The sequence below is a fragment of the Chenopodium album genome, chromosome 25, assembly GCF_948465745.1.
Source record: "Chenopodium album chromosome 25, dcCheAlbu1.1, whole genome shotgun sequence".
NCBI lineage: Eukaryota > Viridiplantae > Streptophyta > Magnoliopsida > Caryophyllales > Amaranthaceae > Chenopodium > Chenopodium album.
In genome coordinates this window covers 28,861,527-28,880,611 of record NC_137858.1, presented here as the reverse complement: position 1 = coordinate 28,880,611, position 19,085 = coordinate 28,861,527, and the positions used below count along the sequence as shown (strand labels likewise).

The window sequence follows — 19,085 nt, the reverse complement described above, 5'->3', positions numbered from 1 at the left end:
ATCTTTTGTAGATAAAATGATATGGCCGAAATAGTGGAAGGGTGTTAGTTTTGGATAGAGTTTCGTATTCCTTTCATATCTTTTTCGTTATAACTCGGAATTAATATTATAATATATCATTGGAAAGATAATTTCAAGATCTATCCAACCATATAAAATTTGGAAAAAAAATATGAGGTACGAAACTAATATCTGACTGTCTTTGAACATGTTTAAATTCGAATAGAATTAGGACTTTAAAAAAGGAAAGTTTTATTCAAATTCAAACTCTATGATCTTATCTTTTCAAAAAAGGATAATTAAGATATTTAGAAACTTATAGAAGATTCTAATCAATCCTAATTAGTTTATGAATAGGATTAAACCTTTGGACCCTCCTCATGATCATTGGGTCGTAGGTAAAATCCGGTTTGGGCCCAGTTTAGTATTTTGGCCATAACTTCCTCATTATTCATCGGAATTGGGCTTATAATATATCGTTGGAAAGGTCTTTTCAAACCTACACTATTATTGGACCCTTATCATGGACCAAACTAAACTGGATTGGACGTTTTCATAAAATAGAGTGGTTTTCGAAAACAGAAAGAAAGATTTTTAATAAAAACTAACCGCAACACTTGACTTTTCACACTTTCACTTCATTCGATTATGGTTCGACGCAAAAGGTATTCATCACCGGGTTTGGTTTTGGGGAGACACAAATGGGTATCTACAGATATGAAGCTAGATGTCGAGTGAGATATTATGTGATAAAAGTTTCTTTTTACTAGGTTATCTTATATAACCTAATGTTTTTGTTGTATTTGATTTTGTTTGTTTATCTTTCTGCAGCCTCCCAATACTACTTGTCGTATTGAAACTTTTGGAAGAATTTGTCAAACTTTTGATGAGCATAGAAATCGTTGGGTCATGGAGATGGGGTTTGGAGGGCTGTTACATTTCGCAGGAGATATGCACCTCCCAAGGTAGTTGTCTTATTAGCTAATGACTCGTAGTGATCCTTTGAACTATACATTAAGAAATGCAAATGGGAGGTTGTTTGCTCTTTCAAAAAATCAAGTACACTTGGTTTTAGGTATTCCCAATAGAGGGAAGATTGTTCCATGTTACAAATCTATAACGGAGGATAGTATAGTGAAGATTAATGAAATTATAATTATGGGTAGGTACGGAAAAACATGGTATAGTAAATCAAACAAAACCGGCCGACAGTATAAATCTAAGGACATCCTACTATATAGGAAATTGATGGAGAGGGTAGAGAGCCATTGGGAAGAACACGAGGAGGATGAGTTTAAGATGCTTTTCTTGTTACTGTCATTGGAGGTGTTGTTAGTTGTGTCCACCACAGTCATCTAGATTGGCCTCAAAACTTGTTCCAGCGTTAATGTGCCCTATAAGATGTTGAGTACGACTGGTGCAGTCTTGTGCTGAAGAAGCTTATAGATAGTGTAGCTACTTTTGCACATAGGTTTTACGGTAGTGGTTATGCTAGTGGGCGCGAAGGATGTCTTATATTTACTGTTGTATACAAACTTTGTCACGTTTATTTCTTATTTTGGGTGTTGTTCTTGGGGTTTAGTTCGACAGTTCCTTATACCTTTAATGTACCACTGTGTAGGTTTTGTATCTTGATAGGCAACCGGTCCAATGGGGCGTCTTCAGAAGGATAGAAGTTTGGAATATGAACGAGATTAGAAGTGCTATTAAGGAGGACCGCATGCACGATGGTGGCGACTTTAGGGTATTAGGTGTAAGTGTCAATATCTCCATATTAATTGAGTTTGGCCAGTTTACATTGTTTATAGTATTTGATTAAAATAATGTAATTTTCTGCTCTTGTATGCAGAGTTTGGATGTGGCATATGGAGAACCACATCCACTACTAGCAAGGGACACAGAAGGACATGATGATCAGGTTTCACTTTACCACTCTGTATCAATGTTAATCTTCCCAGCCATATGGTTTATGTGATTTTAGAATCAATCCATAGCACATCCGTTAGGCGGCCCTCTTCGTCAAGGCGATATGCATGAAAGAAGTTCTGGTTGTCAGCTTGCATTCGATCAAAGTAAGCCATCATTGCTGCAGCATCACTGCCTTGCATTTTCAATCGCCTTTCCTTATAGACTTCATGTTGAAGGTCTTTTACCGTAAGCAGATTGTCATCTCCACCCTTCTTAGCACCCATACAACTATGGATTTGGGTAACAGGCACACCTTCTTCATAATAGTCCATTAGCTTCTTCTTCACAGTGGAGGTGTAATTCTTCATTCGATATTCCTTAACCAATTTTGACCCACTAGGGTCTAACTTGTGGACATGATTAAGTTCCACAGTCCTCAACACCCACTCACCATCATAATTGACACTGGCATATATTCTAGCAAAACATTCACACTTCTTGGATGTCCTTCTCCGTCGAGTTAACTCATTCTGCTCAATTTCACCATTTACTATGGTAGTATTAGAAACATCCATGGCTTTAGCCCTTTTCTTGGCTTCCCACCTTGCCCTCATATCAAGGTGGCCCCAACACTCACATCTCCAAGTTATGGCCCTTCTCTCCTTTCCCTTAGAGAAAGATCCTGCTTGTCGACATACTCCAAACCCATGCTGTTCAGCATACTCTTTGTAGTACATTTCAAAATCCTCCCACCGCTTAAACACCACACCTTCTCTAGGTGGTTCAACTGTGGTATACACACTGACCTTATTAGTGGACACAATAGTCTCCACTATCTAGTCTTAACAGGAGATGTTAATGTAATGGCATCCTTACTAGCAACAGATGGCTGGACAGAAGGTGTCAGGAAATTTAAGGATAGCCCTTCTGTATCAGTATACTGAGGAGTTTCATTAACAAGACTTTGATCCAAAGTTTGTACAGAAATACGAAGCTCATGCATGGTATCATCTGGACACAGTATATGTTCTTCCATTGTTCTGACTCCCAGATTTGGAGTCAATATTACTTGTATATTATGAAGATATGAAATATAACACAACATCAAGCACAGTTAAGCAACATTACTAAACATGTAAATCAACTTCAAATGAAATTCAATCATAACTGATGAGTGACATTTCATTTGATCTCTTTTTGGATGAATTCTATTTCATTTTATAGCTCTTTTCCTTAGTTTTTCTTAGTTTTGCTCTTTATTTCTTTACTTTGTGCTTTTCGTAGTTAGTTTCTTTATTTTGTACATTTACTTGTTTATTCGTTGTTTTTCTCTATTACTTGTTTGTTTTCATTTGTTTTTAGGTTATGATTGATCATCCAAAGATTTCCGAGCTTCCCTCCAACATTTATCATTGCATTTGATGCCTTGTGCTAGCATTTTGAGCTTCAAGTCAAGAGGAACTCGAAGGGCAAGTTTCAAGACCGGTGCACGCATGCGGTGGGGGCATCATCCATGCCTCAAACCCACCAAAATGCCCTTATACTTGCTGCCTACTTTGATGTTCATCACCATCACCAAGTTGTGTGCACAAGGATGATCAAGGTTGAAGAAGGGGAAGGAAGAGACCCATTTAGGTGCGGGCGCACAGGGGGTCTGTGCGGCCGCACAGGTGGCGCGTGCGGCCGCACAGGAGGTGCGTGCGGGCGCACCCCCCTGGGTTTGTGCTCGTGCGCCTCCTCTTCTCTTCTATGTGCGGCCGCACCGGCGTGGGTCTATTTTTGGACGTCATAACCGACTTCTCCCTTGTATATATAGTAGTTTCCTTCTATTTTTAGATAGATTTGATTAGATTTTCATTTGATAGATTTTTTATTAGAACTTTAGAGAGAGAATTAGAGCTTGATCATATTTTGTAGAGAGAGAAACTCTAGTTTGAAGAGAGAGAAATTCATGGTGTATTGTTGATGATTCAAGATTTCTTCATTGCAATTGATCTTTGATCAAGTTTTGTAAGTATTACTCATCTTTGATTTAAATATAAGTTTGATTTTAGTTGATTTCATTTGTTTTTCATATGATTGTTGATTGTTGATTGTTTGATGTTTGATTGAAGTTTGAATGAAGTTTCATTGATTTTTGTATTGATTTTAGATTTCTATTATAATCATGATGAAATTGTTGATTAGTTGTGTTTTAATCTTAATTACTATGATTAGTGAGTAGTTTACTTGCTAGGGTAATGGTGAAGCATGTATGAGTAATGGATTAGTGTTAATTGGGGATAATTGATGGAGTTGATGATGTGATTAAACTTGGTTGATGAATCATGTGCATGTGTGTGATTAATTGAAGATTGGCCAACTTTGATTGTTGCACTAGATTGCATTGTAAGTTCACATTGATACGGACCATTGATTTGTGACTTGCATTTACACGATTGAGGTGTCTTGTGATGTTTCCTAGCTAGAGTTTATCGTAGTTGACGCTAGTTAGACCTCTAGGAGAATAGTTTGATATGCTCTTTTGGTTGCATGATTGATTTTCCCTCACATTGATTGACTTAGTTGATTTGACCTCCCAATTAACCATCTCCATTACGAATGCATGTGGATCCTAGCCCTAGTGTTTATCATCTTGATTTTCTAGAAGTTTATTTGTTGTCATTAGCTCTAGTTTTAGCTTATAACCCCACTTTCGACTTCGGAATAGCTTAGCATAAGACAATAGACTTTCAATCACTATTCCTTTGGGTTCGACCCTTAACTTGCTACTATACTTGTATAGGGGTTAGTTGAGTGTATAAATTTTGTTTGACCATTTGGGGAAGGTAGCCCAACGACCTACCATTTCACCATCGATCAATAACATGTAGAATATACCTCCCTTTAAGTAATAACTGGTCAGATAGCAAACATTGATAACAACAACATAACAAAGAAGTGTAAATGTATCAAATACTAACCAAGTCCTTCAACATTATCTTGTATTTCATCAATATTCTTAGAAACACAGTGCATTCCAGCAGAACTATATGTTAACTCAATTTAGTCGATTTTCTAAGAAAATAACACCCATTACAATGAACTTTAATGGTTAATAATACAAAACAATAATCTCGGGATAATTGTGTACAAAATCAAAATGGGATCCACTAGTGAGTTTACTGGTAAGGATCAGTTAGACCATCAAAACCAACTTAAAAAATACGAGTTAAACAATTTCAATAAAAACCTAACAGAACAACAATAGCATATACTTGTTTTTAAACAATCAATCAACAAAACAATTGAGATTTTCACAACAATCAATCAACAATACAATTGAGAAATTCACAACAATCAATCACGAAAACAATTGAGAATTCACAACAATCAATCAACAAAACAATCGAGATTTTTTCAACGATCAATCAGCAAAACAATTGACAATTTCACAACAATCAATCAACATCGAATTCACGACAATTAAAAGTAAGAATCGAACGGCATACCTAAGATTCGGGCTGGAAAGAAATTAAATTGAGCTGGGAGTACTCGATTTCAAAAATTAGACAATAAGGAATGTCGCCATTAATTTCGTTCTTCACTATCTTCTCTCTATCCTTTGGTTTCTCTCTTTAGCTTTCATTTAGCAGACACTATACAATTAACTTACGAAATGCTATGAAGAATCCAATTTGGAACCAGATCTACCTGGAACTTTTGCCATTACCTTGGTTCTTCACTGACTTCTCTCTCTACCATTTGATTTTTCTCTCTTCAGCTTTCTTTGGGAAGTAACACTATACACTAACGTCATTACATCCAACGTTTATTGAGTGCTTTAGCATAACAGGTTACAAATTGAAATAATACGATGTCCTAGTCAGCCTTCTTATTTAACAAACAATATTTAATAAAGGCAAGACTTATATTTTCAAAAATGCCATTATATAAACGAAACTTGTTGATATAAGATATCAATGGGACCGGCTCGAAAGAAAGTATATGAATCCGAAGTACGACATTCCATCAAAGATAACAAGACAAGTAGAGATAATATGCAAAAGACAGTCTTATAAAAACCTTATCTTTAAGCTTGAGACAAAAATACATTAGTTGATAGCCACATATCTAATTTGCTAATGCAAAAACTAAATTGTCCAATGTTGCTGAATAGCATTAACAATTTAAGGCCTGCAGTTTATTCATCACTATCCAATTCAAACCATTTACATGGATACAAGAACATCGATTCTTCTTATCGAAACTTGATCTGCAATTTATCATTCTACAAATTCAAATCCGACCATAACACAAGCACCCCAACTAGTAATACATTATGTTGCAATGCAAGGAGAAGAGTAAGATACGACGAAGAAGATGATGAAAGTTATGGTTACAATGAAGAAATAGCAATGCTGGAAATGTATAGTCAGTCAGCCAGAGGAGAAGCTCTGCTTGTGACAGCTATGGTTGATGATCAACAAGTAGAAGTTCTCATCTTTAAGGTGACAACATTATTCATAGTTCTCACATCTCAACTTCTTTAAAATTAGTTGTCACATTATTCCATCAATTCGTTATAGACTTTTCAAATTTCATACATTCCCATGGAAGTTAATTTTGTCACAGCAACATCATCTATTCAACTCGCATATCACTCAAAAAAGAGTGTTTAAAAGAATAAATAGGAATCTTTACTACGTAATAACAAATAAGATGATAAGTTGATTCGGCAAATAACACCACATCAGCAATATTGCCAATATTAGTATAATATAAAATAATTTAATTCACCGCCTAAAATGCTTGTAAATCAACCAATTAGTTTATTTTTTTATTATTCCTAAGAAAATGTTGCTATTTCAATTTCAAACATTATAATATGGAAAACATGATTATTAATTTTAGATGGAAAGAATTGTTTATTGATCAAAATGCACGTTTCAACTGAGCTTGACTATTGATTGCAGGGATTTTCTTCATGCTTGAGCTATGGGACATCCCCAGATCTATCAAAAAGTGTTCTTCCAGAAAGAGCGAGAATAATGTTAATAGACAGGATTAAGGGTCCTTTCAACCCCAACAATATTGAATACATAGAGAAAGGTTTGGCATGGGAGACATTTAAAAGTCGTTTTGCTTCTACTAATACCAATGAATAAACTCATTATTCTTCAATTAGTGTATCCCATGATTTGATTCACATCTAGATCTTTTCTTTTTGAGATTTCTAGTTCTCTTTAGTAATGCCCTGTAAATCTAGCTATTACATGAATAAAATTTCAAAGAGATACGTATGAATGCTCTCTTTGTTCGGAATTTATTGTCATATTAACAATATTATTTGAATTAGTGATATGACAAGATGTTTCAACCTAGCAGGATAGTTTTTATCCATGACTTTCTTAAACGCAAATAAAAAGTGGATCAATTTCAAGTATCATGCAGTAATTTTATTAACAATGTTGCAGGTAGTAATTTTATCAACAAATATTGCATTTGTTGTTACAAGACTGATTTCTGTCAACAATTAGTAGTACGAGTAACAGAAATGACTGGTCTTGAGTTGGGTGAGTCGGATCGAACCTCAAGTTATCAATCACCAAAAGTATGTTACCAGCCGAATTATATTACTACACAAATTCATTACTCAATATGCTCTTATCGTGTAAAAAATGCAGCAAAACACAAAATTTACAAGTATACTCCCTGATTTTTAGATAATATATCAGATATCTGACAGAGCCATTGTGTTTTTCACAAAAGAATTACAATAACAAAGGACCAAAGCCATATTGGTAGTGTGTAAGAAACACATTGATATCTCCTAGGAGAACATTTTAAATCACCTACATCCTATATCTCAAAATTGGTGCACAATAGAGAAGTAATGTTCTCAAGAATCTCATGAATTGCGTCAGGGATGTATGTGTAGGTGTGAATTAAATAATCAATCATACGTAGCTTGTAAGAGGGGCCTTTTACCTTTCACTACTGCATCATTCGTTTACAACGGACAGTGAAAACTTGAAAGACTCAATCATGCGTGAGTCTTCATCTGTTCCATGCCACAGAATCAATATCATCCCTTGCTGACTTGTAGAGTTGAAGCCTCTTTGATAGCGATTCTCTTCTGGACATTAATGCAGGATCTTCATCCAACATGGCACTAAGCTGATCTTTCTGCATATTGATGAACCGCAAGTATTACAAACCAAGAAAAATATTCTATTCAACAACTTTCTGAAAGGAAACCATGCACAAACACACACACACAACTCCTATTTCTAATACATATCTCATTACCAATTTTCCATTACAAGCATCCGTACAGAAGGATTAAGTTAAAGTAAGCAAATGCATTCTTGCAAACAAAGAGCTGGGAAATTATTTAAAAAAGAGAGTAAAAAAGAATCATAATTTATGTCTTCTGTACAACCATGCATAGTAAAATAGTCAGAAAATGCTAAGAGAACACTTAAATTATCCAAAATTTAGCCGATTTCAGTTTGTTTTCTGACTAATAAGATGCTAACTACATAGAGTGCTCATCTGTACACCAGAAAATGCTCTTTGTGTTGCTTCATTGATTTTAAGAATGTCAAGTCTTCTTTCTTTTTATGCTGCTAATAAAGATGTTAGTACTACATTAGTTCCAGAAATATTCTCTTGTGCTACTTTACTTTCCTCAGGAAATAATCTACCAGTTAACTTGAAGAAGTCTTAATGATAAGGTCTCTTAAAGATACGGCTGCTGACATTTGGACTTCTCCAAGAGTGGTACTTGGTAGAGAATAAGCATATTTTTTTATGGAATAACTTCAGTAATTCACTGGATAAAATTAAGACAGTTGAGAAGATAGAGGACAATTGAAAAGATATTACTTAGGGAAAAGGAGGTGGGTTAGTTCATTAAGTAACTGATGCAATTTATCCTAGCTCTTTATGAGAAATTACTATAACTACTATACAAAAAGTTCATAATTGGAACCACTAACAGTGCAGAGGAGCTCTACAGGAGCAAATAGATAAGGCAATGTCAAACCAATACAGAATTTACCTCTCTTTTCCCAATTTGAACATAGAAGTTGTTTAGAAGTGCTCTTTTAGCCTCTCGGACTTGGCAATGTACAACTGCCTTTGGAATAGAATTTTTCAATGTGTCACAAACCATACCGACATATGCTGTGACATTTGATCCTGGAAAGGAAAGCAGATAAATTTTCCAGCTTTAGCATAATTGTGATAAGAAATGAAAGCTTATGGCAACATGAAGTGATATGAGCAGAAAATTTGACTACAGAGATCAACAATTGAAGCATAAATGAACTTACCAATTCTTCTAAGGTGATTATCAGTGTAACGATCAGAATTTGAAGCTGGTTGGTTTCCAGTATTCTTCTCTGGTTCAAGTTGAAGCTTCCTAAAAAATTCAACTGTTAGGTATGTGGACTCCATCTCTACTAGACGCACGACAGTTTTCCGACTTTCATCACGGAATCTTTCCAGTGAGTTATTAGCAGCTGCAGCTATATCACTTTGAAGTGATGGGAATCTCTTGAGCTCCTATGAGATGGAAAACATCAAAATTAGCAGAGAAACCTTTTGTATTGGTATAATATATATGTGTAACTCATGGGAACCTTATCCCTTTACTATTTAAAAAGCATGGAGATTGGAGATGCAAGGGGCATTTCTAATTCTCTCACTTATTAAAATGAAAAATAAAATTACAATTTACAAAGCTAAAATACTTGAATATGTTTAGCACCAAGGTTTGACATTACTTGATAAATTCTATAAAACAAACATAAGAGAATAATATGCAGTAAAATTGCCATATTACTTGAGCGAATTAATGGCGATGTTTTGTGCTGATCAGCCCCAAGCTAAAATCTCAATGCCTTTATTGTACTAATTTCTCTCCCTAATACTATACTTGAAAGCTTGGTGGCTCGATACGGATAATCTTCAAAAAAATAGGTCCTATAAGATCAGAATCGATTCTTTGTTTCCTAAATTTCATTAGCTATTGTTTAATGAATCAGTGAGCCATTCTGCTGTGTTGTAAGCTTACATCAAGGTGGTAAAACCTTAGAGGCTAAGCTACTCAACCACTTTATTTATCTCATAAGGGTTTTGGCTTATTTAGTTTCATTTCTTGGAGCTTCATAATCGAAGTTAGCTTCTAATTTGTGACTGATTTCTATCTGTTCCCTCACACTAGACATTAACATGCTATAAATGTAATAAAAACCAATGACATTATTAGTGCATATACAACTATCACTACCACTTCATTTTGCACATAGGGTTTTTGGCTTCTTTAGTTTCATTTCTTGGTGCTTAATAACCAAAGTTAGCTTGTAATTTGTGACTGCTTTCTATCTGTTCCCTCATACTAGACATTAACATGCCGCAAACGTAATAAAAAAAAAATGATGTATTATTAGTGCATATACACTGATCACTACCACTTAATTTTGCTTATTAATCAAAGTTAGCTTCTTATATATGACTGCTTTCTATCTGTTCCATCACACTGACTTTAACATGCTGTAAATGTAATAAAAAAACCAATTATGTATTATTAGTGCATATACATTGATCACTGCTTAGAATATTCAAATCTTGCCAGATAATTTTTTTCAATGTGAAGGGATTATTGAAGATAGAATCATTGCATGATAGGAACTGAAATGTGGTGTCGTAGCATGTCTTACCATTGAGATTTCATAATATAGATGTCTCACTCTCCACTTCTACTACACACATAAGGCATGTGACTCTTGTTGACTTCAAAACTTGTCATTGGTTTAATATTATCCAAAAAAAGGGTCTGAGCTGAAGGTAGCAACTTCTAAGGGACTCTGATTCTAGAGAATGTTAAGAAAGGAGGAAAGAAATAGGATGCTGCCATTTGCAGGCATTAAGCGAAAATAATGCAAGAGTAGATGAACACTCAAGCTTACGAATATTCTAAATTTAGCAATCCTAAGGGTTGCAACTATGGTCAAAGTTTCATGAGAAAGGTTGCCCGTCCCTAAGCAAGAATCGCGAGATGTAATAACTCGGAAACCAACAACTGATGTGGAATACGTGTGTGACTTATTTGCAGAAATACTGTACATAATCAGGTGCAGAAAGACTTGTCGTGGAGGAGGGGTGGGGGGAGTGGATGTATTAGCTTATGTTCATTTTCTCACCAATGTTGCAGCTATTGACTTCCTGACGAGTTCTTTCAAAATCAGGTGCACCTGTGAAAAACAAAGCTTAATGAATTAAATAATATAGTATAGAGAATGAATTAAACAATCAAGGAAGGAAAGTATCCCTTTGCTAGTAATCTCTAACAATTACGAAAAGTACAACACTTGAAAATTGAACTTTTGAAACAATGCAATGGCTCCCACCCATGGTATAAATTGGTCCAACATATAACCTTGACCCAAAACTGCTGCCTCCTATTTATATTGGTCAACTAAAATTGCATTTAAAAACACAAAAGCGTGAAAAAAATGTTCTAAAAGACAGATTATTAGGAAAATTGATTCAGTACATTGTGATCCAAAGTTGCATTATTGTCCAATTATTTATCAGTTCATTCAGCTACTCTGGGTATGATAAGATAATAAGCTACAACTACAAATCATTGGTCACTTAAAAGATGATTTCTGAGAGTCAGATAAGTCACTTCTAAAAGTAAACAATCAATTAAACACTCTGAATTTCTGAAATTGGAAGTTTTGCAGATTGATGCTTTGGTAAGCCATCTCTTCACTTTAGCATGTTGACTTCCAGTGTAGGATAATGATGTCATGTAATAAACAAGATACTATATAAATGTGGAAAATGAACTTTACCGCATCAACTGTTGCCTCAGCAGGGCCTTTAAAGTATCCAAGTGATCCATCAATGAGTCTTCTGATTCCTTGTTCAGGGGCAATTAAATGGGGCTGGTACCCATCAGCTTCTGATACAACTTTCCGGACATTTGACGTTGAGAGATGGCGATCAAGAGGGAGTTTTTTCATAGCAGCTGGGAGTTGGTGGTCAAAAACCAAATAAATTCGATCACCACCAGGCCGCCTGAAATAACATTGTGCATTAGATTTTTGCAACCAAGATAGATATTCAGGTGCAAATTATTCTTATTTCCGAGCTACAAATAGTCTAAATTATCTATTACTTCATATAAGAAAGCCATCAATATACCAACAGCAATGTCCAAGTATTGAGTCAGAAGAACAATTAATAAAAGAAATATACATAGTCTCCCAACATCATGTAAAACATGTCCCATTTGCATAATACAATCCAGCAACTTGGCACCCTATTATTGGTATCATGTATTTTTTACTCAGACCTGCATGCATGGCATGAAGTGAATTGTACGACACTAGACAACTTTATAGCTGTGTTGAAAATTAAGCAAGCTATTATCATTTAGCTATTACATGTAGTCTATTTCGAATGATAATATTATCAGTTTATTGTTTATATTGGTCCAAGCAACATATTTTTGTACTTATGGATAATGACATGCAATCATTTCCATTATACATATCTAGCGTGCATGTTTTCAAATTGGAGCTAGATCATACATAAACCCACTTACTAGCCAAAACATCATAGCTGATGAGGTCAAAAGGCTCAATGACATAAAGTCAAATCAATTAAAGCACCCCAAGTCTTGATTTTAACTGTGGAATTTACGATGCGCTATCAGAATTGAAGAAAATTGGAGTGTTACAGCTCAAGGAATTGCTCATAGTTAAAGGGATGTAGAGCTGAAGAAGGGTTAAAATTAAAAAAATAGATAATTATATGATAGGATCTTGTTCCTAGATTCCTAATACTAAGTGCCAATGATATGATAGAAAAGCTTCAATTATCAGAGCATAAGATCAAAATGAAGCTTTTATTCTGACGTAGGATTTTGTTGAATTGCCTACCGAAATTACATTTCAGCTACAGTCTGAAGTTTATACTTCCATACCATTCAACTTTTATAAGTGAGAACTAATTTTGAATTAATTAATTGAAATTGCTTCATCCATCCACTAGTCTAGCAAAAACAATGTGACTCCAATAGTCTGAGCCACAATGTTCATGGTAAAGGTAAACGTTAAATTGGGGCAAAGATTGTACCATATTAAAGGGAACTGGTATTATGTAAGGCAAGATTACACTCATTGCCATAGATAGAGGCTAACAACAACTATTGACATTAATTTGTCACTCATAATAAATAGGTGTGAACTTGGTTGCTATAGACAGTGGGTCATACAGTCTTACATTTTCGAAAGTATGTTTAATTAATTAAAATATTATTAAAATAATTACAATCTACAAAATTAAGTAAAAATTGCTCACTGAAATCCAAAAGAGCAACCATTTGATTTTGCACTTTTAAGTAAAGTATTGCAGGTAGTTAGCAAGTCTAATAATAGTTTGATTTTAAAATGTTATTTAGCTTTACTAGCATGTGGAGCCAACTCTGGTGGGTGCAAGTGCAATGCCATCGTTTTTAGTGACCAAGTTCGTGTCAATTTATTAAATAGTGACAAATTTATGTCAATAGATGTAGTTTGAACTATGATTCATGTAAAATGAGTGTGATTTTGCATTTGGTTAAAGTGTTAAACACATGTCTTCAACTCCTCTCCTAACATTCTGCAATTTCGCAAAGGATGAACCTTCATCAGTAGGGAAGGTGAGGTTCAGCACTAGATTTGGGATATTACAAAGAGGCTTGCCATATGTTAGTTTCTATTTGGGCACAAAATTTAAAAAGATATGTTCTGAAAATACGAATATCTCTCTGGCACAAATTATACAAACACAAGTAGTAAGGAAACTAGGGGGGAGGAAGAATAAAAGAAAATATATATTAATAAAAACATAAACAAAAGAAAAAACATTATGTGAGCCAATACTTGAAATGAATTAACAAAAATTACCCGCCCTCAAGATGCTCCTTGAACACTTTATCAAATGCACGGCACATTTCCAATATCGTATACAACTGGGCCTGCACATTTTTGGTGAAAAGGTTAACTCTATATCGTGCCACCGTAAAGAAGGGCTTAAAACTATAGTGGGACTCAATACTTACCCCTCCATCTGATCCAATAGGTCTGCCTATACGGTCCAATTCAGCATTGATTTCATCAATTGTTTTATTGATAAGGGCAATAATACTTGGTATTTTCTGTCTAATTACAACCTCCAAATGCTGATTGAAAAGAACAACATTTAAGCCTCATGAGTGTTTGATAAAAATTGGGAATGGTATTAGCATGATTATGAAAACATTATGGAGCATAAAACAAGCTTTATATTCTAACCTGAGATAAAAGTTTTGCCAAATATTCAGAACCCATTTTATGAGCCAAGTGAGAATATTCTGGGCTATGCTCAAAGTACTCCCTCTCCTTCCTACGAGCAAAATTTATGTCGACATTTTTGTTGATATCAGCTTGTGAACGATTCACTATACCAACCCAGGGATGTTGTAACCTATATGCTCTTCCTTCAAGAACCTTTGTATATGGAGCAAGAGTTCATGAGTTACTTTTTTTATTTTCTTACAAATAAATTGAAAATACCACCTAATCGTTCACAGAAAGATACATACATCTAGAGCATTTGTTCCTTGGTCCATCAGATCAAGTTTTGTTAAGACACCAAATGTCCTTTCACCTGCAAATGCAAAAGATAGCTGATAACATAAAACATCGGCCAACAAAAAAAAGGGTTCTGGGAAAGTATTATTACTAATATAATGTCCTCTAATAGCTCATAAAAGACATCTAACTTACCTGAAGGATCAACTTCTCTCGCCAACTTTATAGCATCTGATGTGGCTATATCTTGATTAGCAGGAGAAATAGCCAAGATAATGCAATTAGGCTACAAGAAAATCAAAAATAGGCATGTTAAATGTCTATTGGTTGTTCTATATGTAAACTTGACTAACTACATGTAACATATCCTTGAAGAGATAGCCTGCATTTCTATTTCCATAGAACCATAGTTTACACCCTGCAACCTAAACTGTAAACAGCAAGGTATGTTGTTGCATGCAAGTGATGCAACAACTACTAGACACACAGGGGGCTTAATTAAAACTTGGCACCCAGCTACAACTTGGTAGCCAGCACTTCAACCCTACCCTTCCCTCCTCACCAATGAAAAGAGAGTCAGAAAAAAAAAATAAACAAAAAACATTGTTTCCAACCACATAGAGCAGTTTTGGCTGTAAAATTATGGCAGAAAAGACCAAGCAAGCAACAAATGAAAAACAACACCAATCGTAATCCCCCACAAATGAAATGACCTAAACAAAAAAGCAAACAGTCAACAACAAAACTACAAGCAGAAGACCCACATTTAGACCATAATCATGGAAATGAGCACCAAAGGGAGATCAAAGTCTTCAATGATCCTAGTTAACTGTGATCATGGTACATATAGAGCTCATCAAGTTATTTGCCAACTGATAAAGACTAGAAATTAACTCTCACATCTTTTTTGTAACTTGATCCAGCTTAGAAGTGGATTTGAACCACTATCATGGTGGCACTCTTCTTTGACACAGCCAACAAAAATAACAACACCATGCATTCCTATTTTATCTATCAAGATTCAAGAAACATCTGAATCAATCAAACATGACCTGACACGAGATCTACAGCCTAAAAAGAAACCAAAAATTAATGACCATAAAACTGCCTCTCGCTCCTACATTACAGTAGACTTAAACAGAAGAGTAGTTCATGTACCTTCTCGACATAACTGCGAACCATGTTCTCAATGTCTTGGACAATACTTTCTTGTTGTCCCTCTGCAGTAGGCCAAATAAGACAGAAGAGTATAAAAGGTTACTAAAATGTCAATGTGTCAGATTATACTTGTGCAATGTCCATTATGTAATTGCATTCATTATTGCTATACAAAATTAGTCAGAAAATTACCTACTGCAACCTTTGTCAGCCCAGGAAGATCTATAAGTGTCAAGTTCACAACTGTAAAAAGAAAAAGAAAAAGTATAAGCAATGAAGCTTTTAAGTATGAATTGTAATATACAAGAAGCATCAAGCAGACAATTTTGTAACTTGTCCAATTATTATCGTTATTATTATCGTTCAAAATGAAAATGTCAATATCCAATGTGCAAATATAAGAGCATTGCGCAAATAGTGTTTATAAACAATATAGTGTCTGCTGGAGCTCAAGTGATAAGCCAAATGTAATTTCAGGTAGACATGTTGTGGCTAGCAAGAAGATAGCGACTCAGGAAAAACTGTTTGATATCCAATATCAACTATTATTTGTATAATTTGATGAAAGTGGCAACATATAACTAATATTTGATGTTTGCACACAATGAAGGTTTACTAAGTTACAACTTTGGTGCTAAATAATCTAACCAAAGAGAAGAAAAATGGAAAAAGTAAACAATAACAGCAAAAGTTATTAAAGTTGGTTGTCCAAGGAGAATGAAGAAAAGGGACAACTATAAAAATACAGGCATCATCGAAAAAAGACCAGGTGATATTGTACAGCAGTATTGACTACAAGTCTGTTACCCAGGTGGCTACTACTGGAGGTGGCTATGACAGTCACATATACCCCCAAACTACAAAGCAAGGAACGCAAAAATATACATGTCTTAATGAAACCATAAAGCATAAACATCAGTATAGATGCATACCATTTGGTGAGTAGATGCTCAGGTGAATTGGGATATTAGAAATTGCTTTTGTTTTTCCAGTTATACGATCAGTTTCGTCAGCTATTTCTTTGCGGACAGCAGCTGCATAAGATTAAGAAAAATATAAATATATAATATATGTATATATTCACAAATTGCATAGTCATGAAAAGTAAGCAATAAGAAAGCCACCAGCAGGAAATCTTCCTCTAAAAGAAAATGGCCAAAAACATAGAGCCTCCAACATCTACCAAGCCAACGAATCATGAAAAAAAATACAGGAATAGACTGTAAAGTAAAAGTTCAAACAGGGACAAATACTTAATCATGCTGAAATGAGTTTTAACAGTTTCAAACCAGCTCCCAACAGAAGAGTTCACCATTTTCAACCAAATAATAATTGAGTCAGTCAATTACCAGCTTAATCGGTAATCTACTTATACATGACTAATATCACCAGAAAAATCACCTTCAAACCCTTACATAAACCTAAATGACTCTACACTTGCATTTTCCTTAGAAACGTTTCGTTCAAAAGCAATTAGCTTTACGAATTAACAAGACTAAGTATCAAATACAACAAAATTTTCAACTGATTAAAGCTCATGTATCATTAATCAGAGATCAACGTAGAGTTGGCAATAGCTCAATTAATCACATAATGACCAGCAGAACATTTCATAAACTACAACAGTCAATGCAGCATTAAAAGCAGAAATTACGAACCAAAATCGGTATATTTCCTCTTCGGTGCGTGAAGAAATTCTGCATAATCAGATCCACCCTCGGTCTTGTGCAATTGCAGCACCAGCGGCCGCCGCGTAACGATCCCTTTCAACATCAAAAAATACCATATTCCAATCAAATCAATGAATCGGATCTCAAATTTTAGGCATCATCAAAACGAAATAAAATCGAAACAATACCAGATCCACGAGGAAGAAAATCTCTTCCTACAACACTTTCCAACACCGATGATTTTCCAGAACTCTGAAATTTCATTTAAATATTTCAAATTCAATTCAACATTGTAACAAACGCATATGCAATTTCAAATGAAATAAATCAGAAATTCAAAAAAAGGTTTAAATGAATGAATGACCTGACCACCGACAACAGCAACAGAAGGAAGAGCTTCCCAAAGAGAAAGACCTTCACCGCCATGATCACCAAGAACAGTACAAGCTCTTTGGATTTTGTTAACCAATCCAATCAAGCTCTCCATTGTCGCCATTTTTGAATTTGTAATGAAGATCTAAATCTAGAAAATGGTGTTTGAATTGGATCAAATAGGGTTGTTGTGTTTCTGGGTTTTAGATAGTGATGAAAGTTGGTGCTGAGATTTGGGCAGATCCGCAATGAGGGTGGAGAGAGAGAGAAAGCGCGAGCACGATTATGGGAGGAATATAGTTGCTTTCTCGACTGCTATGTGTTTGTAGCTCAGGGGAGGAACGACAAAATATTTGAAAAACCAAGTAGGGGGTTATTTGGTAGAGGAATAAGTACAGCCCGCTACCAGGTAGGGACAACACATGTCCATACCTACGGTTGAAAAAAAAAATTCGCTAAGTATAGGAAAATCAAAATTTGCTATTTTTATACTATTATTTTAAGTCTATGCTTGTTATAAAAAGTTAAATACTGTTATATGGTCCTTCAATCTTGTTATCAAAGTGTCGTTTTGCTCTTTTCAGTAGTACTTTTATTTGCATACAGTTATTGCTCAAGAAAAATCTTTTATTAATAAAGACAATAGTATTATTATAGGGTTAGAAACTGTTTTAGTAGTGCAACTGGGATAATTTGGTATCAGAGCCATACGGTTAAATCTAAGTAAAATAGTTAATTAAATTAAATAATTAAGTAAAGCTGGAGAATACTAGACCTTCTACTGAGTGTAAGAAGCCTGATTTTAAACACTACTATCATATTCCTGAAAATACCAATAATTTTGGCCCAATCCTTAATTATATTGTAGATCAAATTGGTGAGCTTAAAGTAGAAATTGGTAGCATACATTGTCGTTGCATGAGCAGTGAACATAAACTATCAACAACGATATCAGAGATTAATAAAAACATAAGTGAGCTAAAAGAACAAGTTAAACAAGTACAACTTGCTTTAACAAACGAAGTAAGACATCAGTTTAATAAAGAAGTATCATCTAATAAGGACAAGGTTATTCCTTATAAATATAAGTATCCTTTTCAAAATTTAGATAAAAATAAGAAATTTACTGTATCACTCCCTAAAAGACCTACTAGTAATCAAGAAAAGAACAAAGAAACTAAAGATGAGCAATCATCTTCAGGAGAAAACAATTGAAGAATTGCAAATCTTGTTTGATAAAGAAGAAAACCCTAATAAACTAAATGATATCATGAAAATAATTTCTGAAAAAATGATTGTTGCTGATATAGTTAATGAGAATAACTATGTTACTTTAGAAGAAGACTTGTATCAACAAATGGGA

The 19,085-nt window shown here is 34.6% G+C and overlaps 3 protein-coding genes across 3 annotated transcripts; 1 reads left to right on the top strand and 2 right to left on the bottom strand.

The window, feature by feature from the left end:
* Positions 1–1,967: 1,967 nt before the first annotated feature.
* Positions 1,968–2,944, bottom strand: LOC145613932 (protein FAR-RED IMPAIRED RESPONSE 1-like). The gene is made up of 2 exons (XM_081668966.1): positions 2,785–2,944; positions 1,968–2,695 (listed from the first exon to the last, which is right to left on the bottom strand). Exons 1-2 carry the CDS (start codon positions 2,942–2,944, stop codon positions 1,968–1,970), a joined length of 888 nt encoding a protein of 295 aa, XP_081525092.1.
* Positions 2,945–5,944: 3,000 nt separating this feature from the next.
* Positions 5,945–7,251, top strand: LOC145615296 (uncharacterized). Its single transcript, XM_081670360.1, has 2 exons — positions 5,945–6,398; positions 6,864–7,251. Exons 1-2 carry the CDS (start codon positions 6,033–6,035, stop codon positions 7,053–7,055), a joined length of 558 nt encoding a protein of 185 aa, XP_081526486.1. The 5' UTR covers positions 5,945–6,032; the 3' UTR covers positions 7,056–7,251.
* A 267-nt stretch (positions 7,252–7,518) lies between these two features.
* Positions 7,519–18,063, bottom strand: LOC145615568 (phragmoplastin DRP1C-like). The gene is made up of 16 exons (XM_081670642.1): positions 17,715–18,063; positions 17,539–17,602; positions 17,339–17,443; positions 16,613–16,714; positions 15,873–15,923; positions 15,681–15,742; positions 14,718–14,808; positions 14,534–14,598; positions 14,244–14,438; positions 14,012–14,131; positions 13,857–13,927; positions 11,757–11,982; positions 11,100–11,150; positions 9,228–9,459; positions 8,954–9,093; positions 7,519–8,076 (listed from the first exon to the last, which is right to left on the bottom strand). Exons 1-16 carry the CDS (start codon positions 17,844–17,846, stop codon positions 7,948–7,950), a joined length of 1,836 nt encoding a protein of 611 aa, XP_081526768.1. The 5' UTR covers positions 17,847–18,063; the 3' UTR covers positions 7,519–7,947.
* Between the last annotated feature and the right edge of the window lie 1,022 nt (positions 18,064–19,085).